This window comes from Colletotrichum gloeosporioides (genome assembly GCF_011800055.1).
Source record: "Colletotrichum gloeosporioides strain Lc1 chromosome Unknown consensus_17, whole genome shotgun sequence".
Lineage (NCBI taxonomy): Eukaryota > Fungi > Ascomycota > Sordariomycetes > Glomerellales > Glomerellaceae > Colletotrichum > Colletotrichum gloeosporioides.
Window position 1 is genome coordinate 2,155,140 of NW_025544662.1, and position 19,424 is coordinate 2,174,563.

Genomic DNA, 19,424 nt, shown 5'->3' on the forward strand with positions numbered 1-19,424 from the left:
ATCGTCGAGGGGTAGTTTCTTACTCATTGTAAGCCGTTACGAAGCAAGGCGATTGGAGGGCGGGAATGTGCGAGGACGGCACGGAGTAATGCGAACGGCCTTATCCTGATCCTCCTGTAGACTCGTTCGAAACGATGCTGCTGTGCTGTCACTCCGACATCTTTTCGTCCATGGCGCATGGCACATGGGATAGTTCCAACACCGATCTCATTCCCGAGAGGTGATTGAAAAATACACATGGCGAGGACAATTCTCCGATTTACCCCGCGTCAAGCTGTTACCTCGACTTCTCTTTGACAGCCCGCGCGATGTCAGGGCCCAACTGATGACAGCAAGCCACAGTGCCGTTACCCGACGTCGTCGGCAGCCACACCCAAATGCGATGTCTCAGTGCAATAATGTTTTCCGATGTTCTCAATGAGGCACAAACGGAGACTTGGCAGCCAACTGACCCTCGTGGCCGTACCTACATTCGAAAGGAAGATCGACATTGCTTGGCCGCGTTCGGAACGGACCTTTCTTAGGATATATTCGAGCCGCGATGCCGTGCAGCGAGAGCAATGTCCACCGGAGGAAGGTGGCATTTTGCCTGAAATCAAGCCTTCCCCAGAACGCTGTACAAAGTAAGAAACACTCGTGTACTAGGCAAGGAGCCGCGGGGCAGCGACCATGCTGAGCTGTGGGAGGGCGAGATCCGCGGTGCACCCCTGGACCCTGTGCAGCTTGAAGGAGTGGATAGGTCTCGCCCTGTCCTTGCATGAAGGAGCTGCCACGATGAAGCGCGGCAGTCTACCTTGCATCGCAACAGGACGTCTCAACACAAATGGGATTTTGTGTTCCTAGTGTGCCCGACTTTGCAGCTCAACGGATGACGGGTTTCGAAAGATGCATCTCCCCCGCGTCAGCGGAAGGCGGGCTTGATGATACTGCCGCGCGCCAGTGGGGATCGCTCCAACGGGGAGCTGGAGTCGAAGGATTGCGGGAGGAGAGCGTCATCCTCTGCTCGGTCGCCTGCGCTAGCTGACCTTGATCTACGGGGTAATGGGGTAGTCTACGGGGTGCCGTTACTTGGCTGACTAGCTGGTGCTGCAGCGCAATTCCAGATGTCCTCTTGTCATTGTCTGAGGCGAACTTATTTGACATGACAGGATGTCTTAAATCATCCGATACCGATAATGGCCTCGTTTTGACTTTTCCACAAATACCATTGCTCTGGGATGGGATTGTTTTGGGAGATTTGACGAGACATGTCCGCCTTCTTTCCGAATGTGGACCGAGAGTCTGTGTGAAGATGCCAGGGAGCAGCCTAGTTGGAAAAGGGAAGATGTCGGAGGCGGGCACGCGAGCATTTGGGGTAGAGTAGTTCGCCGTTCAGCCGAAGCCGGTTGGCCCGAGTGCGGAGCGGGATAGGATGTCGAGAATTGTGGCTTGGGGCTCCGGTAGGTGGTTATCACGGAGGACTACTTTGAGAGCAGAATGCGAGATGGATGGCCTTTCGGACGGTCGACGGTAGCGTCGCATTCGTGGAATGTAAGTCGGTTTCAACGGTTTTCGTGTTACAGCACACTATCGCCGAGATGAGTGGTCATGAACTGAAGTCGGGCGACGTGAATCGTCGGACATGGATTAAGATGGAAGAAACGACCGGACGCTGTTGGCGATAAAAAGTTGGAAGATCATCGAAAGCTTCATCGTTCAGTAGCCCAAGCTTGACAGCTCTTGGCCCTAAGGAATCCGTGACGAAAGAACGTGTTCAATCTCTCGATGACGAGCCATCATCAGATCCTGGAATGGCGACTTGTGTGTCGATCGCCAGAGTGCCGGCACTGGAGTCGCATTGAAGAAGTGCGCGTCTCGGAGAGTGTCATTGGATGCTCAGCCCTCGAACCGTGCGACGACTATCACCGCCAACTATTGAGAGCAATGTGGAAAGCGTTGATATCTGGCCAAAGAGCGGTAGAGGTTGCGTGGGCCAAGGCAGGCTCAGTCTGGTCAGGCGGCGGACAATTGGTGGCACCAGTGACAGAGCAGCGATCGTCCTCCGATCCGACGTATCGCGAAATGGGGCCCCGGAACGAGTGTAACGATGTGCTGATGCGGTTGGTCCTCACCCTTTTTTTGCCCCAGATTTCTCCAGTCCCCCAGTCACGCCAACCCCAGTTTCTTGTCCAACCCTCCCCGAGGACACGAGTAGTACAGGGACGTAGGTGTGGCCCCTCCCCCGGTTTCCAGTGTTCCTATTCTTGCCGAAGATTTGAGGGTTCGCTGCAGGCTTCGTTTGCTTTTGTGCCTATTTCTTTGTTGCCGAAACTTTGCCTTGAACGGCGAAAACCTGGGGAAAACGGGGGTTTGGAGGTGTGGGTGGGTAAGTTGAATCGACGCAGGGCCGCATGACTGGCTCTGGGCCGGTTGTTGGAAACAATAGCATCAAAGTGATTCTGGGGGTGGAGCCATTTTCGAGGGCCTAGAGCCTCTGAGAAGTCGTCCCGAGTATCGAGAAGGGTCTGGAGAGCTGGAGAGAGCCGGAAGGTCTGGAGAAGGAGGGTGAAATTGGCAGATAATCCCCCGCTTCCGGGGTCGAGTGGTGTCATGTCTGCGTTTGCTGGATGGGTTTTTTGCGTTTAGCGTCGTGGGTTGGGCCAGGGTAGCAGGCTGGTTGGCTGGGAGGTTTGGGGTTGTTGTCTGGAAGCCATGTGTGAAGGAGCCCGCGTATCTCTTGCGTGTTGTCTAGTGTCTAAGGTTGTCCGTTAGACGAGGGGAAGAGGAGCAGAAGTAGGTGCAAGGTACGATGTGACTCGCGAGGTGGTGCAGCAACGTGCAGTTGGGAGGTGGAGTGAAGGGCATTTGGATCGTGGCGGAAGTGGTGTGGTGGTGATACTCTCTGCTGCTGCTGATGTGCTGCTGTCCTGCTGCTTCTGTACGTCTGTCTGTACGTCCAGTCCAGTGTGAATGCGACGTCCCCGGTGGTGTCCTCCGGTGCATGCTCGCTAAGGTCGAACTAGCGCAACGCAGCCTGGAGGTCGACAGCAGACCGGGCGATGTACTGTGGGTTCTAGGCGCCTTCTCGAGTACAATTACCTCGACGTGATTGGCTCCCCTCCCCATGCTTAGCGTGTCGTTCCTTCCCACCCCGAGTTTCCCAACAGCAGCGACCAGCAGGACCCCAGGGCTGGTTCCCCCAGATTCACCTTCAGCGGGTCGCTCCTGCCCTTTCTTCTCCCAGTCCAGCGCCAGTCAAGGACAAGGCAATTGCTAGGCCGGTCCGATGGTGGCCCCCAAGTGCCCTCCCACCCCCAGTCCGTTCCGTTCCCAATCCCGGTACAGGCATTCACCATTTTCATTCCAATGAGGAATGAGTCGCTGTTTCTAAGTTTCCAGCCCTCACCCCGGTCACTCCATCCAGCGGTCTCTCTCCCGTCCACCTCCCGGCCACGGGGTCTCTTTTAGGGACTCCACAGTCTCACGTCCCTCCCACTGTCGACTTCCACTTCTTCTCCCTCTTTTTCCCTCACACACCCCAACATCCTTCCTTTCCTCAACATCTCCTGTTCCTCCACTTGCCTCTGTCCGTTGCTTCCGAGTACCAGACTTGTGACCCTCTCCACTCTTGTCCTTTTTTGTTTCTTGCTTGGAAGATCTGGGTTGTTCTCGCGGACCTGCTTTTCACCTGTGGCCCTTTCCGTGACTAAAAAGATACCACCGTCTTATCTGCTATCGCAAACGCAAAATCGACCACGAAATTGACGACCGACGTTTGTTCTACACCCAGCTGGGAATCTGATTGTATGGGAATGGTTGAACCGCCGCACGCCTCGCGCCGAATTTAAACGTGTCCACGACCGATCGAGAACGGAAAATCGCCGAAGCCTCCGGGCTACACGTAAACTGCTGTCGACACCAAACGTAACGCATCGCATCCCTTGGACCCCAACCAAAGTGAACTTGAAAGAAAAAGAAGAGGACCACCGCCAACATGCCCGGAATCTTGCCTATGAAGGTGATCAAGGTGGGCACCAGCTCCCAGAGCCGCATAGCCCAGGCCTGCGACCGGTGCCGGAGCAAGAAAATTCGCTGCGATGGCATCCGGCCGACTTGCTCTCAATGCGCCAACGTCGGCTTCGAGTGCCGCACGAGCGACAAACTGAGCCGTCGCGCGTTTCCCAGAGGGTACACCGAGTCGCTCGAGGAGCGCGTGCGCCAGCTCGAGCTTGAAGTTAGGGAATTAAAAGATCTGTTGGACGAAAAGGACGAGAAGATTGACATGCTTTCACGAATGCACGGAAACCACAGCAGCCACCGCAGTCCGTCCGCGGCCGCCGCGTCGGCACATTCGCCGGCCGGGTCGGCCACGGACGTGAGGGAAAAGTCGGCGTCACCGCCGAAGGAGGACACTTTCCGTGTCCAGGCGTCGCCGTTGCTTTTAGGCGTTGAGAACTCCGACTCGTACTTCATGGGCCCGTCCAGCGGCCGTGCCTTCATCGGTCCGTACACCCCGCATCGATCCGGAACGTCCAAGCGAAAGTGCCGTAATGCTAACATGAGAAAACAGAGGCCTTCAAGCGCAAGATGCAAGAGAACGGAAAATCCTGCACAGATTTTAATCCCGAAGCGTTCCTTCATATTCAAGGATGCCATCCTCTGACGCCAAAGTCGCCAGACCAAGCTCTGAGAGTCCCGCCGCGCCTGTTCTCGGACCGCTGCGTCAACGTCTACTTCCAGGAATGGGCGCCGTTATTCCCCGTGTTGCACAAGCCAACTTTCCTGCACATATACGAGGAGTTTGTGTCAGACCCGGAAAAGGTCAAGAACAACCACAAGATTGCGCAGCTGTACCTTGTCTTCGGCATTGCAGCTCTCGGAAGCGACCAGCCTGACTACGACCAGATCGCTGTCTGCGAGCAGCAATGGCAGCGTGCTGTTGAGGCCGTTCTGATGGAGAACACCATGGTGACCCTTCAATGTCTCGAGTTGGCCCTCTTATACTGTATCGTCAGAGCGGATTACAAGCGCCTGCAACACTACAAGGGCATCGCCGTGGGTCTGTCGCACCGCCTTGGTCTACATCAGAGCCAGAAGCGCTTCTCATTTGGCGCCCTCACTATTGAGACGCGCAAGAAGGTCTTCTGGACTCTCTACACTCTGGATTGGTGAGTATCCTTGTGCATGATCTTCTCTGTGTTACCTCCACTGACAACCGCAGCTTTTCTGGCGCTATTCTTGGCCTGCCAAAATTGCTCAAGGAAGACGATATCCACGCCGAATACCCATCAGACACGGACGATGAGTACGTCACTGAGAAGGGTTTCCAACCAACTTTGCCCGGAGAGTACACTCGCCTGTCCAGCGCGCTCGCTCTGTTCCGCTGCTGCCGCATCCTTGCGAAGGTTATGGAGAAGAATTACCCTGCAGCGACATCTCACGAGCTGTCACTGCAGCAAATGTCCGCCATGGAGGCCGAGCTCGATGAATGGTGCGAGTCGCTGCCCGCACATCTCAAGCTCAACTTCGTCCAGGACAAGCCTTCAACCGATGTCACCGGAAGCCGATCGCCTCTTCTTGCCCTCGCTTACTACTATACGCGCACTCTTATCTACCGCCCGGCCGTCGGTTCCTCGCTCGGTCACAAGGCTGCGCCTGCGCTCCTGTCCATCGGCGAGTCAAGCAAGCACATTGTCCAGATCGTGCAGCTTCTGGAGGAGCGCAACATGACCTTCTCGTTCTGCCTCAACAAGACGGACACACTTATGTTGTGCGGCATGAGCCTGCTCTACCAGAGCTTCGAGTTGAAGCAGGATAGCAAGATGATGAAGGATGTCGAGCGCCTCGTTAACGGCGTCATGAAGATCCTCACGAAAGCCAAGGCACCAGGTTCTTTCGACCTGAAGCGCGTCGCCGGCATGCTCGTGAGGCTGGATGACCCCGTCTCCGCCTCACCTCAACAAGTTTCAGAGACTTCAATGCCTGCGCCGCAAAGATCCTCACCTCCTGCGGCAGGGAACAGGAAGAAGTCTCCACAGCAAACCCTTGGCCGCCTCCCCAGCGCGGCCGCTAGTGAGAGCGATCTCATCCAGCAACAAGAGAAGATGCGTCGCATGACAATGCCCAGCATCCACAACCGCCCGGAACTCTACCGCTCCCGCTCGCGACCATCCTTCGACAACCTGCCCCAGCAACAACAGCAAGACGTCTCCGCCGCCCGCCGAGAGCAGCATCGGCTTTCGATGTCGCAGATTGCCAACCGCGTCAGAATGAGTGGAAAGCAGAATCTTGACTATCTCTCCCTCAGCAGTACGCCCAACGGTTCTTCCCCGCCATCGCCAACATCAGCGCGACTTCAGCAACATCTGTTGGCAGCGGCTCATCAGACTCTATACAACTCGCAACAACCCCCGCAAAAGATCGCTGGTGTATCAACGACTGAGTGGGAAGCGTTGCTGGGTTCCATGGATGGTGGGCTGAACAATGTGTACGACGCCATCTACGGCGGTGGTGCTGGTATGCCGCCGATGAGCGAGACAACACCCGCGTCTACAAACCTTGACAGCTGGTCGCCAGACTCTTGGGATCTGGCGAGCTTCAACATTGGCGATTTCGGAACCAACCCTGCCCCGCCGCAAAGTGTGCTGAGCGTCAGTGAAGAGAGCTTGAGTTCGGGCGAGGATCTGGCCAGCGATCTGAACATGAGCGTCAGCAGCTTAGAGTACCGCAATGCGCTATTAGCGTCATGTTCAGGGAACAACGACGGACTATTTGAAGGATTGGATGTGAACTATGGGCTATGATCTGAGAAGGTTTGGTGAAACACAAGAGCGACGACGACTTTTTGAATGTGAACATTTATTCAACGGCGTGAGGTTGGTTTTCTGATGGGCTGGCTTTGGACAAACAGGTGGGATATGGGTCTACTTAGGATAGCGGATGAGAATCTATGTTTTCATGATTGTGAGATTGAGCATCCTCCTCTAGCGTTACCTGGATTTGTACGTGCCATGATTACCTCTTTTGTTGGTGTTATCCTTCCATGGGTTCAGCACGTCACTAGCCTCGAGTGAGGCGGCTTATGCTCTGCAAAAAGCCTGTTTGGCACCAACCTGCTCGACTCGTGATCGGAAGTGTATGTGTGATCACGCTGGCCAGGCGGGTAGTCTAGTTTGCATGGCGGATTCAAAATAGGGTCGGCGGACTCTTGTGACATCCTCTGTTGTGCAACTCACAAGCTTGCTTTTATATGACCCGGTCAAACAAGTCATCACGGGCGGGTGAGACAATTGGTCAGATTCAATCTGCTAGGGATGACCTCGGGCTGAGTTAAAAATGCAGTGAATTGTCGGTTGAGCCACTAACAACGCTGACTTCCATCAAAAACACCTCCTCGATTACATTTGATCTGATGATTGGCAGGATACTGGGCGCGGCATTGGCCTAGATTAGGTCATAGAGGAACTTCAAACGAATAAACTCTTTGGGTGAGTGCAAAACGTAGTGAAGGCCACTGAATGACACCCACTCTAAGTGACTGGATGTTTTCGCGCGTCCGATCGTGCTCATCTTTCGTGGACACTGAGGATACTTGGTGGCTTCAGAAGGCTTGCTGTAGATGAGCTCCCGTAGATATCCTGATGCTGGTTTGACCACACATCCACTCTCGCTCAGCTAATGTTGAGATAATCCAAGGGTCTTTGGAGCCCAACTCGAGGCATAGTCTTGAAACGGGCAAAGGCGTTCACACTGCTTTCTTCTGTAAGACTGCTAAAAACCACCTGGAGTCCCTGTCCCGGCTTTCCAACCGACGCAAGGCTTTTCATGATATTGCCCTCGGTGCTGCACATCCTTCTCTTTCTCGACTTCGTCCCAGGGATGCGGTCCAGTACCCCTCTTTTCCTCCTTGTCCACGGAGCCAATCCCCTATTTCTTCCATCATCGCGACGGGCATCCCAGGGCTCAACCGTTAGCCCTCGAAAAGTATCTCCTTAAGCGTCTGAGTAAGGAGTGATTAGTGTTGATGCAGGGCCAGGGAATGATTGGACTAGAACCACTGACTCGAAAGAGAGAAACAAAAGGCAGAACCGTGTCCATCAAAGAATCAGACTTTGGCTCATCTTCTGAGTTCACATTATATGGCTTTGCTAATATCTGACTATTGTAAACTAGGCCTATGAATGAGAACAAGGGTTGACAGCGAAGAGAACCCGTCATACGCCACCCAGTTTGACTGCCATGGAAAAGCATCCTTCTGGCCCTTTCGGCGATATACATGTTAGTTGCGATTATTCCTCTAGTAATACGGGAGACCCGATGAGGGAGATGGACCTTTCATTGTGCCTTCTTTCACAGCCTATGAGCCTGATAGTGAACGCAGCGAGACTTTCATCTCCCAGTTCGGCACTGAAGTTGTTCCAAATTCCAACCTCGTGGCATCGTCAATGGATATGCTGCCCAGTCTCGTCGAGTTCAACGCAACGCCAGCATGAGTAATGAGTGTAATGGCGATGGGTGTCACAAATGAGCTTATGGCACCAGGTTCTCGGTGACGGCTTGCTGATGGAACTATTTCACATGCGGCGTACGACATGCTGCCCGAGAGCCTCAAACCAACTCAGCTTCAGGTGATACTTAGTCATCACCCATGGATTGATATCTTGCCATTTCCCAACGCACGAGATAACATACTGAGTCACGATGAGGGACTATATGACAAGACAGACCCATGCCGCGACATGAGAGGATTGCAGTCTGTCGCTCAGGGACGAGGCGGATCGATCGCGTGGGGAGACCCGTAGGATCAACCAGCATGGGAGGTCACTGAAGCTTTTGCTGCTTAGTGGCCTTGGGTAATCAAAGGGTATCGTGACCTGTTAAGATATACGAGATACTGGAAGGAATTGCGGTTAAAGGTGTAACGAAGTACCTAGTTGTTGTGTCTTAAGGCTCAAAGATGCCCTCGATAGAGAATTGTGAATATATTAATGAAGCAATGATTGCAGATAAGGTTGATTACTCTGTAACTCAGCACCTTTTACATAGCCTCGGTCACAAAAGTCGTCACGCGCTGGTGAGACAGTCGAAAAGATTTCACAGGCCTGAGTATGACCTCCGTGTGGGTTGGAAAATGCAGAGAAACTAAAAAATGAGCCACAAACCATGGCTCTAGGCTCATAGTACGCAGGCTGCAGCAATTGGACACGGAAACCTCCAATCACCGGAAGCCGGCTCCGTCGCTTGTATCTCGCCTTGTATAGAACTCAGCTAGAGCCAATGTTTACATGCCCCATTGCTTACAATGACACTGTTGTACTCGTCAGTTGAGACGCACCTCACAGACGAGATGGAATGAAATGAAACACAGGCTGGGGCTGTCATCCTCCTCTACCCTCCTGGCTTCATTTAACCCTCAAGCTACTTAATGACAACCGGTGTGAGCCTAATATCCCTCAGAAGTTGAAAGGCAACCACCAAACACACAGAGATGTATATATATATGTTCACACTTGCTTGCTCCTTCCCACATGACGTTCACACAACTTTGGGTTAGATGTGTAAGGATTTCTCCCTGGTGGGGGGCAAAATGGGAATAATGCCCCCAGGAACTCAGTCGGAATGGCGCTTGGTTTCTGCTGAGTGAAAGAAAGTCACGAGGGAACTCAGTTGAAGAGGATCGCATGCCGTATGTCAATGTTAAATTCATCTACAGCGTCTCCGGGATGTAGACTCAAATATGTCGGTTGCCTTGGTTTAAAGTCGCTACTAAACACTATCCTAGCCTGTACTTCGTCAAAAATGTAAGGAAACTACTCTCCTATCCCGACGTTTGTCTACTTAAACTATCCGAGCTGGTCCGCCGCGATGTTAAGCTGGCTCCTTCAAAATTGCTAATAGTGACCGCATCGCTAGAGGCACGTCTCTCAACATCCTCCCGGAACCTCTCATCTAGACTTCCAGTACCCCTTATCCTGAAACTCCTTAGTATCGCATCCCATCTCCATTTATCCTGTCCATTCACAGCACCACCTCTTTGAACTTCCGAAGTTCGATCACTTGCTCCCTCTTCACTTCGATCCATCTGTACCTGTGAATCTTCATCCTCGGATCTTTCTGAAAATTCCCTGTCCTGGTCTCCACGGCCTCCATCTGCCCCTTTTTCTGGGATATCATCCGCTCTCTTGTTAGCCTCTTTCGAGAATAGGCTGTTCAACCGGTTAAACAACATAACCACTATTATTCTCAATATCATCAACTTTAGCCCTCTTGCTCTGAATGACACCCATCTTCTCATCAACTCTTCCCTAGATCGAGGCGAGTCTGCGAATTTGTACACCACCAATGCCAGCACAGTGATTGTCAAGGTTGTGATGGCGGTCAAAATCATGTTGATCAATGTTGGTCCAGCAGGTGCTCCGCTCGTGCTGAAGATACCAGTTGCGAAACCCAGTGGCAGAAACACGACGGTGACGTATGTGAAGCGCTTGACGTCTTCTCCGCGTCGTAGTTCTAGGTCGTTACGTAAGATATCCAGCCAACTGTGCATGATCTCGAGATCTTTCGTAGTTGCCTCAATCAATGCCGAAATCTTTTGGTGATAACTCCTAAATTCCCGGATTGAACGATCGTTTATGGCGACAAATTTCTGAATTTCGGCTCTGTAACGACTTTCATCATTAAAAGACCATCGCGGTCTTTCGGACTGGCGGCTTTTCTCCCGACTCAGCCAAAGATCGATTGCTGCCAGATTCTCGGAGAAATGTGCCTCGACCTTTTGCAATTCAATTTGAAACTCCTGAAAACGCCTGCTTGCGACCAAGAAGCCTTTGAAATCCAATTTCTGAACGTCGGCTTCTTCGAGTCGATATTCTTGGGTGGCAGCAAACGACTTGCGCATGCTGCCTTTCCCCTTCTCTAAATGTTCTTTCATCACATTCAAAGCCGCCTGCGCAGCATTATTCATGGTACTGATCATCCTCCAGGAATGAATCAGCTCCAGGATTCTGCGCTGCTTTTCCGCTGACGGTCTGCGTGATATCCCAGCGAGTGTTTCGTACTCGTTGTCCTCGTCGTCGTCCTCCCCAGATGCATCGGTTTCATCAGAACGCTCATAAGAAATGGAAGACAAGCTCACTGCATCCTCGTCATCATCGTCGTTGACTTCGCCCCTATGGCCATTATCAATGCTATGGCTGGTAACTTCGTCTTTGCTGGTGATGTGCTGATCGTCAACATCATCGTAAAAATTGGTTTTCCAATCTGGGTCAGAAATCATAAAACGATATGTCCAATACCGGTCGAAAAAGTCGCCTTCGAACCGAAAACCGACGACAGCTTTGGCGATCTGAATTTGATTTCCATCTCCTGAAAGAGAAGGAAACACGATTTCCTCTCGTTTATGCACGTCATTTCTCTGCCCCCGATCCTGAAGATCATTGGAGCACAGCGTGTAATAGGAAAGCTGAAACTCTGTCTCCCATGTGTTGAGTTCCGCCACCGTATCCTCCCAGAAATAATTGTTGAAAGACTCATGGTTTTTCAAGAAGGCGTCTATCGCCCTTTTCTCTTTCCTCTCTGTTTTTGACACAGTTGAGGTACAAATTCTGTTACCAAGAGGATTTGACGACATAAATACCCAGATTCGCTTTTTGACATCTTGGGTCCTCCCTCTCGCAATAATTCTTGCGACATCCGCATGCGTTCTGATATCTTCCACGAAATTGTCTCCAAAACCTCTTTTTTTTGCAGAATTGGATAAGAAGTCGACCTTGAACCCGACGACCACCTGGCTGGCTGAAGGTTTCTCAGTGCCAGTCGACAGCGATGCGGCATATGCTGAGTTGTTTTCCGAGGCGGTGATGCTGGTGTCTGTGTCCTCTCGCTTCTCATATCCTTTTTTGGCCGGTACAAAAAAGGCTGGCAAGTTATAAAGCCACTCGTCTTGGAGCTCCACAATGTTCTTTGCGTCTGTCATATTATTGAACGGGAAAGCCTTTTTCATCGACAAGCGGGGAGGGGATTCCAGCTTTTGGAATCCTGAATCTTCGGCGGAAAGACCCTGTAGAAGTCTAGTGATTCGATTTGTGGTGTGCGACTGAGAGAGGTCATCGTCATTTGTCAACGGTGTGCTAGGTGATACGCTGGTTTCTGGCTGTTCAGCAGATTCAGATCCGTCGTTCAAGTCAAGGCAATACTTCCAAAGAACGTAAGGTATCTCGAATGTGTTTTCCCAGTAAATATCTCGCGTAAGTTCAGAATCGTAAAGAGTAGGCTCATGGTTGCTGTCTAGCTTCCCTGGGAAAAGTCCATTGGCTGAAGAGCTGCTCAACAGTGTCGAAAAAGCTTGCTCAAGCATTTCTTGAGGCGATCGTAGATTGATGGCTTTTCTCAGATATTGGCCAAAGATTATCGACAAAGCGAATCTCTGCGGGTCGTTCCAAGTTGTATCGTCATTGCCCTGGTGATGTCTTTGGCAGTCGATGGTGTTCTTCCATGCGTCGATCTTGTCGTGACACACGTCGTCTTCATTTTGCCCACTCCCAATACTGTCAATTCTGTCAACAATGTCTTCGGCCCCTAGCTTATCAAATAATCCCAGTTGCATCGCACTGAAAATTGCAGAATCCTTCGATTGAAGCAGGAATTCTGTGGAGAGGGGACTCCGTACTACCGCGATGGTCTCCCTCTTGGAAACAGGGTTTTGGGTAGTGAATCGCTTGAGTATGTTTTGCCGGACGCACTTCGAGGAATAATCTCCCATCGTCCGAGGCCGAACTCCTACCAGCTCAACAGATTTGATTGCTTGCCAAATCAATGCGTGGTCGTTAAGATGAAAACTACGCGTTGCCTTCTTGTCATAATGGGGAAAGGCGCAAACCTTCCTTTTGTCGAGCCTTTCCAGTTCCATGATCCAGTTGCTTGCAATTCTGCGGACAGCTGTGAATTGAGCGCCACTCAGGATACAGTGACTGGACAAACCTCCAATCTTTATCAAATGGAAAGGAGTATCGACGAGGGACTTCCCTACCAGGAAGTCCATCTGTTTCCATCCTTCGATCTTGCTACCATCAACCCAGTAGTGAGGGCAGAAACGCTTTCCGGATTTGTTTGCTCTTTCGAGAAGCCACTTCAGGTGACCCAAGCAGACTCGGAGAATGCGCTGTTTCATCACGCAGATGTACGATTTTGTTGACTGTTTGCCGCACTCGCAAACCCAATCTCCGGGCTGGGGCTTGAGATGCTGCGACTTGAAATGTGCAAGGGCTAACAATAAAATCTGAAATGCGTGACTGTGAAAACCAGGTTTTCTGTTAATCATTGTCATAATGCCAGATATTATGAGCGTTGTCAAACTTACAAACTTGCCCCCGTAGCTACTCGGTGACTGTCCACATCGCCACATGTGAGCGCAACAGCAGGCCTCCACTCGCCTCTAGTATGCCGCACGGGGATGCTACAAACAGACAAGATGTGCTCGAGGTTTCTTTTCAGGAAGAAGTCAATCGTTTGATCTTTGGATATGTCGTGTGGTTTCCAAGGCATAAGAAGCTGATCCCTCGTTTCCAGAACACTGCGCCATGATATAGATGGGAGGACCGGTATCTCGTGCTTTGGGATACATTCAATTGTATATGATAGAATGATTGTGTGCTTTGGGTGCTCTTGCCGTGCTTTAGGTTTGGGTGCTGACTTTCTATGGATTCGATAAGAAGACGGGGAAGCACCTAGCTTGCGAGCGACTGAGTCCTTAGGGGCAAGATTCTCAATGATAGGCTCTGCTTCGGTGAGGCTAGAATTTTCAGGGCGTCGGCAGTCGGGCTTGGTGTTGACAACTTTTTCGAGGGGTGATTTCGATGTTGGAAACCCTTGGCGGGACGAGTCATACTCGACAAACTCGAGAGACATTTCCTCGTTGAGTGCCCTAATGTAAAGAATGACTTTCTTATGAGAGTCCTCATGCACCCGAATGATGCAATTCCCCTGGCATTCATGTGAGTAAGCAATTTTATCATCTGCCTCTGCTTTGTTGAACTGATTGTCTTCATTTACGAAGTCAAGATCTCGGATCAGCAGGCCTGGCGTGACTTCCAGAGGTGGCAGCCATTCGTCTCCTCCTTCATCGCTTATTTCGAAAATCTGATAGATAGTGCCCTTGCATGCTAGATATTGAAGCGTAAGGTTATCACCATTCAGCAATTTTCGGTGGAAGGTCGGCCATCGATCGTTGGTCATGCCAACATCAGTATCTCGGCAATATACAGATTCTCGTCGACAATGTGAACTGATGTTGGGGCCAATGACATGTCGGGGCCGCATCTGTCTGCTGCTCTTTAGAAACCTCTCCAGGCGGTGTTCAACGTAGGAAGGGCCCGGAAGACCTGGAACATCTATACAAAAGCCTGTTCTCTCTCCAGGAAAATGTTGAGTGATTCGGAGCAAGCTTCCACTTGCGCCAACGGTCGCAGTGAGACCATCGTCTCCGAAGGAGAAGTAGCAATTGCGTCTCTTGCCTTTCTCAGCTGCCTGCTCTATAACCTCTGAAAGCTTTGTTATTCTTTGTTTCGACATGTTGTAAGTGCATTCGACATTCGAAGAGCTTCGGTTGCGGAAAAAGAGATCAGACAACGTCCGCAGTTCGAGCGAAAAGAGACTGGCATTGGCTGGTACTGTGTGGTAGTGTAGGACAGAGGTTGCTGCTGAGTCGCACGAGGAGTCTGAAGACGACTGCCTGCGGAGACCTCCGGGTGGGTTGGAAGCGTAGTGAGTTACAGCGGATGATCACCTCCATTTTAGTCATTGGAACGCAGGTAGCCATTCAATGCATCACCCTCGACGAGACTGCCATTGCAGCTTCATTGTGATTGGCTGTATGCAGAGCGTGGTTGAACGCGAGCGGTTCGTAGACCGTGAGCGGGCCAGGCCGTGATGTGGGAAAAGGACCTCGCATAAGAACTGGCCAATGATACACATCATCAAAGATGGCCGCATCGTGCATGACCCGTCAGCAAAATTTAGGACCCATGTCATGCCGGAGATGAGTCCTTCCTGAGTGAGAGCTGTGTTGGACTGTGGGCAAGGCGAGCGATTGCAATTCAACAGAAACTTCACGCGTATATAAGACTCATGGCGTTTCCATAGATTCACTAACTAGTACCAATGTGTTAACATTTTGCTGTGATTTCGGAGCTGTAAAACGTGTGCGAGCAAGCTCCTCAGAATTTGGCCAGAGGCCTCCAGTCTGACGGAGGTTCTATCTGCCGAGGAATTCGAAGCCAAGCTGATCATGGCTATTTCATTCCATAAGGGCTAGCATAATGAGACCACTGCCTCGAGAGAGGTTCAGAATGCAGTGAAGAAGCCAAAGGCGTATAAGTATCGGATCCCCCATAACCCTCATTGACCGAACCTGTTACTCACCCAGGAGCTTGCGTTCCGAATATTTGGGGACATAGAGCCCGATACCGGAGAGGAACTGAGCTAAAACAGAAGACACGAATAGAGTATAAATGGAGTTCAGAATCTACGTCCATAAATCTTGACGTGTTGTTGTTTTCCGTGAACGAAGAGGTCGCTAGTGGATCATGTTAACGGGTCACCTGCCTCAAAAAATGTCCAGACCGTGTAGAACAATACTCGGCGTTCTCGAGATGAGCCAATGTTGTAATACAGAGGTCACGAAACAGCGAAATCTCGATGAAATTTGGCCTTGACATGACGGTCTTGGTATTGCGCGAAGGAAGCCTTGGAAGGGGTTATGAATGCAGTGAAAAGGGTCGTATAGGGCTGAATTATCGGTGTCCTTGGCGATTGGCTGGTGACTAGCACGAAAGGCAGGTCTTGACAAGGCAACATCTTGACACAAGGTTGTCGTAGCCAATTGGGATTGTAGTCTAGTGGAACCGAAGATATTATCATAACCAGGCGGTCGATCAACCTAGCCTCTCTGTAAGCTATCTCTTTTGTAAACATGACAGTCATGACCAACCATCCAGCATCGATACCGCCCAGAACACTAGCTTTAATAGACAATTGAACCGTTGATTTTACTAGAAGATCACAATACTGCACAGAATGAGCTCAGATATAAGACTCGTGATCCTAGTCTTCCATCGGGTTGGAGCAGCAGATCCACCACTCTGACCGATGAATCTGTGCCTTGAGCCACATGTCCCTCAGACTGACGCCCTCGTAACGCGCAGCATAGAACCAAGCATCCAGGCAGTAGACTGGCACTTTGATGCGACCTCGATACTCCTCTACATCAGATATAGTAGATCCTACTAAGGCAGGCTTCCAGCCGGCGTCATATACCCAAACTTAGAAAGTCTCAGCGGACGGGCCGCCGGGGTATCTTCAAAGGTCCTCAGATATGCACTCGTCGTTGATCATGATGAAGGTGTTTCGCAGGATGCCAGGGAATAGAAGCGACTCTCTGAAGTCTTGAAAATGTCTGCAAAATCATTAGTAGAACTGCCAGTCCGACAGAAGACGTGATGTCTCTTGGATTGCGTCCCATGTTTCATCCCAAATGTGACCGTATTTCCACTCGACCTCCCTGCTTCTGTGAAAGACGAAGCCCCAAGGTTGCTGAGAATCGGCGATCTGACGAACGCAAGCAGGAGGCGAGTGGGACATCCGCTCCCAGATTGCGTTGATAGCATTACTCTGGTCTCTCTCCATTCGAGCAAGTTCTCTGGTGTTATACACTCGAGCTGTTGGATGATCACTCTGGCCTTTCCTCGGGTTGCCCTTTGGTCTTCGCTACGGACAATCCCCCTCGCGAGCTCGTCTGGCGTTTGGAGCTCTTCCTCCCGTAACCGTGCGTCGTATATGTCTTGCAACGTTGCGCCGTCCTCTGGGCAGCAAGCGTCGCAGACGATTGACTTGAAATCATCTAACAGAGGGGGCAGGCAGCCATCGTTGGGCTTTATGGCGGTTGCGACCAGGTGGGTATAGGAACTAAACGCGCCGTTGTTGATGAGTTTGACAAAAGCTTCCTCATCAAAGGGGTGAGGCCGATGGGTATGTATGGTATACTATGGTGTTATGGGCAAATTTAACCCCCTGGCCGTGTACTTCTCCACAGACAGGGCATGCCAGATAAGTGGCCTGGTAGGTGACACGTTGTCAGCCTTGTATCTCGAGGCAGAAGCAGTCCAGGTCGTGGTGATTCTCAAATATCAGGTGAGGAGTACCACATATCCGAAGATATGGCACGAAGCAGAGCTCCGGCGACGAGACAAAATGAACAGCACGATAAATATGTTGGGCTGTATGGAATTTGCTTACTTGCGGAACAATCTATATTTATTGGAGATGCCGAATTCGGGCAGTGGGCATGAACCTATCATCAAGCATCCATCTCAGCAACCGAGTCTACTCGTCCTCCAGTCTATTGACCATTCAACACCCGTCATAAGTCAGAGACATTATGACTATCGCACGAGCACAATCTGTCTATAGCACACCTCTATTTTCTCTTCATCTGTCGTGGAAAGCAAGCGGAATATCACAACCGCAAAGCCTTCGCCGCCTTCGGTCCCGGTCCGACAACCCCAAACCTCGCCACAATCATTAACACGGGCGTGAAGATCGCGACCAGAACCTGAATGAAGATAATCTCAGCATACAGCTTAACCGTCCTCTTCAGACCCTGATCTTTCCTCTCCCTCCTCATCTGCCCCAACCGCGACCCTCCCTCCTTCGTCGCCGCCGCTGACCCCTCGTCACCCTCCCACCTTCTGCATACCTCAAGGAACGCTTCGGGCTCGTCCGTGATGACACCGTCCACGCCCTGCGCGATGCTCCACTCCATCCACTCCTCCTCGTTGACAGTCCACACAAACAGCCGCCGGTCGTGCGCCTTGAGCACGCGCATGAAGGCCTTGCCCATGGGCCCGACGAGGGACTTCTGGAACATGTTGAAGGAGAGGAACTCCTGCGGCAGAAACTTGCGAGCGAAGATTGGGGACCAGGAGATGAGGGCGACGGGGTACGTGGGGACGTAGGCTGTGCAGTGGTTGATGTACGGTTGCTGGCGTGCTGTGTCAGTCTCAAAAGTTCAGCGGGTGGGGAGAGGAAGTACGTACGTTCCAGCATCCGAATATGACCCTCTTGTTCCATGGCACAGGACCCGGCGTCGATGCCAGGACCTGCGCAACGCGACTCAACAGCTCCGGCGCGGGGTCATCAGTCTGCAGCACGCATCAGCCTCCATCATTCCCCCTCTCACTTATACAGCGCCAAAAGAACCCACCTTAATATCAAGCAACACCCAAACGCTCTCCCTCTCCTTCCCCCCTTCGGCCAGAAACTCCAACAAGTCGCTCAACCGCGGCATCCTCTGCCTCGGCTCGCGTATCGTCTCCAGCGAGCTGATATACTCCCACTCGCACTCATTGATCTTCTTGTCGACGTCGAAGCACCGCTTCAGCGTGCCGTCGTGCGAGAGCACCACGACGCCGTCCTTGGTCAGGTGCAGGTCCGTCTCGAGGGCGTGCGCGCCGGCGTCGAGCGCCGCGCGGAAGGCGAGAAGCGTGTTCTCGGGGTAGAGGGCTTTGTAGCCGCGGTGCGCGATCGCCTGCGGGAGCGTCGTCGCGGGGGAGGAGGAGGGGCGTTGCAGGGCGCGGGTGAATTGGGCTGCGCACGAGGTTGGATTGTTAGCCTTGTAGAGCGAGAAGAGAGGTAGGAAGGTGGTGGAGGTACCAGACGGGATGCCCTCTGAGAGGAGCGGTTTCGTTTCTGAAACCATGGCGATGTATGTCTTGCTAGTATCTGTAGAGTCTAGATGGTGTATATATGGTATGCTAATCGTAGCTCAGTAGCTTCTATCGTCGAGTCGGGAGCACCGTAGCCGTCGGGGAAATCGACAATCGCAACGGCCAGCGCTGAGGGGGATGAGGAGACAGATAAGTGTATGATGTAGTGTATTAAATCTATAATAAGAAACACAAGGAGACACCTTTAAATCATGATCGGGAGAGTCATCATCAGCAAGAGTGAAGTAGCCTAGGCCCGTTTGTCGTCGGTGGAATTGAAGAGCCCGTACCGCTCGCGGTAGTCGCCTGCGTCGGGTGATGGCGATTGACAGAGCTTAAGACCGCGCGGTGTGGGGATTGGATAGTTGGAAGCCTCGGGATGAATGCGGTGCCAATTGAAGACGGGGAAGCCCACGTGCTGCTGGTAGTGGGGTGGAGCCAACCAAGCTTGGGAGGAGCTGGAGCTGCAGGAAGCTGGAGCGGACTTTGCAGCAGCAGCTTGCGACCCCGCGGGATCCAATCGGCCGCAACGGCATGGGACATGCTGGTCGGGCTTCCCAGTTGCTTAAATCCGTCTCCGCTGCGGCGTGCAGTAGCGCCGTCCACGGGAGGTCACATATGGAATCCCATTGCGTACATCATCGTATCGATTTTGAGTAACGGTGTCTGTTGGTGTGAAAGCATGTT

The 19,424-nt window shown here is 51.9% G+C and overlaps 3 protein-coding genes and 1 pseudogene across 4 annotated transcripts; 1 reads left to right on the forward strand and 3 right to left on the reverse strand.

The window, feature by feature from the left end:
* Nucleotides 1-3,973: 3,973 nt before the first annotated feature.
* On the forward strand, nucleotides 3,974-6,782 carry GCG54_00011494 (Transcriptional activator protein acu-15; the record flags this gene model as incomplete). The annotated part of the gene is made up of 3 exons (XM_045411399.1): nucleotides 3,974-4,526; nucleotides 4,550-5,147; nucleotides 5,201-6,782. 3 exons carry the CDS (start codon nucleotides 3,974-3,976, stop codon nucleotides 6,780-6,782), a joined length of 2,733 nt encoding a protein of 910 aa, XP_045268457.1.
* Nucleotides 6,783-9,996: 3,214 nt separating this feature from the next.
* Nucleotides 9,997-13,884, reverse strand: GCG54_00011495 (uncharacterized protein; the record flags this gene model as incomplete). Its single annotated transcript, XM_045411400.1, has 3 exons — nucleotides 9,997-10,140; nucleotides 10,262-13,268; nucleotides 13,337-13,884. The coding sequence occupies 3 exons, from the start codon at nucleotides 13,882-13,884 to the stop codon at nucleotides 9,997-9,999; spliced, it is 3,699 nt and encodes a 1,232-aa protein (XP_045268458.1).
* A 2,193-nt stretch (nucleotides 13,885-16,077) lies between these two features.
* Nucleotides 16,078-17,015, reverse strand: GCG54_00011496 (annotated as a pseudogene). Its single transcript has 3 exons — nucleotides 16,463-17,015; nucleotides 16,316-16,353; nucleotides 16,078-16,295 (listed from the first exon to the last, which is right to left on the reverse strand). Coding segments are annotated over exons 1-3 (809 nt in total).
* A 473-nt stretch (nucleotides 17,016-17,488) lies between these two features.
* GCG54_00011497 (Phosphatidylglycerol phospholipase C) lies at nucleotides 17,489-18,730 on the reverse strand (the record flags this gene model as incomplete). Its single annotated transcript, XM_045411401.1, has 3 exons — nucleotides 17,489-18,013; nucleotides 18,069-18,173; nucleotides 18,236-18,730. 3 exons carry the CDS (start codon nucleotides 18,728-18,730, stop codon nucleotides 17,489-17,491), a joined length of 1,125 nt encoding a protein of 374 aa, XP_045268459.1.
* Between the last annotated feature and the right edge of the window lie 694 nt (nucleotides 18,731-19,424).